Below are 4,373 nucleotides of genomic sequence, written 5' to 3' on the forward strand. Positions count from 1 at the left end.
TACCTCAGAAACTCGAACAAATAGGCTTTAACAAGGATTTAATCAGCTAAACAGGAGAGGTACATGAGAAAATGTGTTCATAACGAATGAAAATAAATAATTAAATTGTGTCCATGCCAGTTTCAAACCCTGGTCTCCCACTCTCTGGTCCAACACTCTACCCATTGTCCTATTGGAGGCTTGTTGTGAAATGAGCTGCACATTGCCCAATAACAACCCTGATGGCTCTTTATACTGAGGAGGAGTCTCACCCGGGGGTTGCTAGATAAGGGGCTGAACACAGGTTCAGGTGGGTTGTCGTACGGCTTGTGACATCACAAAATGACGGAAGTATAAAACTTGTCATTAATATACGTTAAAAATACATTTACTTACAGTAAATATGCCCCTGGGTGCATTTTTTTGGTCCTAGGACTGTTTTTTAAGAAGTACATACCCAAAGTTGAGTGAAAAAACCTTTAAAAAGTGAATTTTGCATAATAGGTCCCCTTTAAAAATACCAAATGGATAAAAGAATCCCATTTTCCGTGTCCACACAGTTGATTACCCAGGAGCCATGATTTTAAGGTATTTGAGAATAATTTGAAGGATCCACAGGTTCTTATGCTTTCTGGTATTTTATTCCAGTCAAGTGAAGCTTTTACTGAAAAAGAATTCTGACCAAATGTACTTCGTCTAAAAGGTACAGCAAGATCTCCTCTTACAGTACCTCTGGTGGTCCTTACTGACAACAACGTGACAGGTGCTTCAAGTGGAGGAGGTGCAAGACCATGCAGAATTTTACAAACCAGACAAATAATTTTATATTTCTGCTTGTGCTGCTGTTTACAATTACAAGGATACATTCGCTGTTTATCAAAGTATTTGCACTGAAGTTGGGTGTAAATGGCAGCACATCGGAGGTGTTTATGCTGTAAGGATGTTTTAGAAAGCAGCAAGGATGATTCTTTAACAGTGGCTCACCTGTCACTGCTCACAGACTGGGACATGAATCTTAGCTACTACTGACATTAACTATCTTGTCTTTCCCGAACACACACAAGCAAAATCAAAAATGTCAACATTCCTGGAAGTAAAATATTTTGTATTTAAGAGCACTTAAATACAGAGGGTTATTGAATCAATTTTTTGAATTCACTGAATAAAGAGATGAGCTAAAAATTTGCCATTTTGAATGAAATGTTTGACATTTTTGGTGTACAGACTTTTATATTTTTTCTGTTTGTTGTTTTTTTTTGTTTTGTTTTGACAAAAGAGCAGTTTTATAGTAAATGAATATAAAGCTTGAACTTACAGCTTATTGGCATAGCTTGGCACTAAACCAACAAATATGGATAAAAGCTTTTATCAAAAAATCTTCAGCAGAAAATCTTTTTTAAGTGAAGTTTTTAAGTTCTTTTAATGTGAAGGCACATTATTTTTTAGGCAGTTTTTGTGCAGTTTGAGCCATACTGCTTTCAGTTTTTCTTAAAAATAAAAATATTTTTGTGTTGATTTGTTTCAAACAACCTTCCTGTTTTCCTGAATAAAAAAAATACACTCATGTTTGAATAGTAAATATTGAAGCTACAACCAGCGTTTTTATAAAATCTATAAAACCATCTTAGTTTAATCATCACGTGTCTGATGATCAAACAGTTATCTATCATCAGTTCCATTGTTCAGTTTGTTTATTTCGCTACTCTTTTCTTTTTGAATGAAGGGAGTTGAGCGACGTGGACAGAGACGGAGCGCTGACCTTCACAGAGTTCTGCATCGCCTTTCACCTGATTGTGGCGCGCAAAAATGGCTACCCTCTCCCAGAGAGCCTCCCGCCCACGCTGCAGCCGGGCTTCGTGCAGCAGGAAGAGGACGTACCCGACACCCCCGAGGTAAAACCAACACCTGTCGCCGTGTTTGTTTTCTGAAAGTTGGACTGATTCAGCTCTCTCACTGTGTTTATCCCCGCAGAGCTCAGAGCCTTTGATAGTTTTCGAGGATGCAGAGCCGAGGCCGTGTCCCAGGGTGAGACAAACCTGTTCTCTGTGGTCAGGTGAAGGGCTGCCTGCAGGGGGCGCCAACACGCTGAACAGAAGACGCTCCTGTTCAAACTGAACTGGGGGTCCCATCGGAGAACGCTTTGACGTGATTTCACTCTTGATGCTGAGATGTGATTTTTTTGTTTGTTTGTTTGTTTCAGGAGCGAAGCTTTGCAGAGAGGCTCCAGCTGAGCTCAGGCACGAGCAAACAAGAGCAAGAAGAAAAATCCATTGAAGAAGGTAACTGTTCTGAACTTTCTAATCTCCCCATGAAAAGTGCAAAGCAGTGATTCAATATTCTGATTTATGTTTCTTCTCTTAAAGTCACAAATATAAAAAGCATCATGAACGTCTTGTCCTGTTTGTGCACGCGGTTATAAAACGTATAAATTCCTCACCTTCCATCCTGGACGGTGAGGAATTTCTGGAAAAAAAATAAACCGAAACAACGGCTGGGAGTTTTTACAGAGCTGAAGTAAAATAAATCCTGTCCTTTTCTCAGTGGATCAGTCAGGATTTTGTATGTTTCTGCAGATTTGGGTGTGAAAAGCTCGGCTCAGGACAAGCAGACTCTACAGCTGGGAGAGTTTCCTGAGAGGCCAGGTGAAAATGAAACTTKTTTTTTAATGTGAGAAACTCCGAGCCGTCTCTGTTCTTGCAGACATCTGAAGTTTCAGATTCTAAACTGAAAAAAGTTTCCTCTTTTTACTTCTTTAAAAATGGTTTGTTTGTAAAGTTGTTTAGATGTAAACATTACTTGTTGTTTTTTTCTTTAGTTTAGAAGTGTATTTAAAGCATGTCATTRGTTGACAGTAGAGGTAGGAGGGAAAACGGCTGGGATGTAAATGTGTTGAGTGAGCTGAAATGMGCTAAAGGGAAGTAGTTGTTTCTCATTTTTAACTCAACGTAAACACAGAGTCTGATGCTTCTGGTCATTATTTCATGTTTTCTCTTTAGCAGAGCTGCTGCACGAGTTAGACTCACAGATGAGGACAAAAACCAGACCCAGGTGAAAAACGGAGCCTTGTTTTGTCACATAATGACCTGCTCTAACACAGAGCATCACCAGCATGATCTTTGTCGTCCAGGTCTTACTCCAGCACGTCTATTGAAGATGCCATGAAGAAGGCGGAGGAACCGCCCACCCCACCTCCTCGCCCGCAGAAAACCCACTCCAGAGCCTCGTCTCTGGATCTCAACAAGCTTCTCCAGCAGGGCACTCCAGGTACGATCCCCACCCGACACAGACGCCTGACTCCTCCCACACTGTTTATTTGTAAACAACAGGTGAGGAAGAGGAGCGGCTGAGAGCTGTKCTTCTCTGTTCCAGCAGAAATAGAGACAAGTTTTAATGTTTTATTGATTATTATGAAACATCAGAGGCACTCAGGAGTCCAAATCAGGTTCTGCTTATGGAAATAAGTGTAGTGAATTTATGCTTATCTTTATATTAAAGGATTAGAAATGTTTGAAGTAATGCATTAAAATTAAGGTTGGGCATTGTTTGAATTTGTACGTTTCCTGTTCCAAACGATTCACGATTCTTTTTTAGAGACAGGGTCAAAAAAGTTGATGTGGTTCAAATGAGGGAGCTAACCAGAATTCTTTCTGGATGAAATAGTCTTGATTTTACTAAAATCTTTAATTCTCTGAATTTTTTACTCATGAACTTAAGAATCCCTCACAGAACTGTTATCAACCACTGTATAAATACTTCTTGATAAAGTATAAAAACTTGTTACTCTTACCTGTGCAATAATATACCACATATACCATATTTACATGTGTGCAATACACATATTTTTAAATACAATCAACCAATATTTTCAATGGTGAAATACTCTGTGCATTTCACCCTGCCTGCACTGTTATTTTTTTTGTTGTTATTTCTGTTATTATTAGTTGTTCACCAAATTCACTTTACATTGTACTTATTACCCCTAAACTTTTTTTTATTTTCTGTGCAGCTACTGCAAGCTACATGAATTTCCTGTTCTTTTGTTTTATAGCGAGTTGGATGGTTTCTTCTCATCCTAAGAATTTCATTGCATTGTTGACTTGTGTTAACCTGCAGATGACAATAAATGAATCCTGAAATATTAAACCTATGAACTTGAATATAAATGTTATGAATGTACTTTGCACAGGGGAGTGAGTGAGAGTGTCTTACTGCACTGTTAGATTATTTCACTTTGTTTCAGAAGATTCAACCTCAAATTAAATGAAATAATCAGCGGAATGAGACGGTTACACTTAGACTTCCTGAAATAAGGAAAATAATATCTAACAGCTTTTCTCTAGAATAGAATAGAATAGAATAGAATAGAATAGAATAGAATAGAATAGAATAGAATA

General features: G+C 38.3%; 1 protein-coding gene across 2 annotated transcripts in view; it reads left to right on the forward strand.

The window, feature by feature from the left end:
- The window catches only part of reps2 (RALBP1 associated Eps domain containing 2), a 65,839-nt gene that overhangs the window by 37,440 nt on the left and 24,026 nt on the right, over positions 1-4,373 (forward strand). Inside the window, exons 8-13 of one of the 2 annotated variants that reach the window (XM_014000958.1) lie at positions 1,703-1,871; positions 1,951-2,004; positions 2,180-2,258; positions 2,553-2,621; positions 2,976-3,027; positions 3,107-3,243. In XM_014000958.1, coding sequence (XP_013856412.1) covers positions 1,703-1,871; positions 1,951-2,004; positions 2,180-2,258; positions 2,553-2,621; positions 2,976-3,027; positions 3,107-3,243 — 560 coding nt within the window. The remainder of the gene's footprint in view (positions 1-1,702; positions 1,872-1,950; positions 2,005-2,179; positions 2,259-2,552; positions 2,622-2,975; positions 3,028-3,106; positions 3,244-4,373) is intronic. The other variant, XM_014000963.1, reaches the window with a different exon arrangement.

This window comes from Austrofundulus limnaeus, unplaced genomic scaffold (genome assembly GCF_001266775.1).
Source record: "Austrofundulus limnaeus strain Quisiro unplaced genomic scaffold, Austrofundulus_limnaeus-1.0 Scaffold8, whole genome shotgun sequence".
In the NCBI taxonomy this organism is placed as follows: Eukaryota; Metazoa; Chordata; class Actinopteri; order Cyprinodontiformes; family Rivulidae; genus Austrofundulus; species Austrofundulus limnaeus.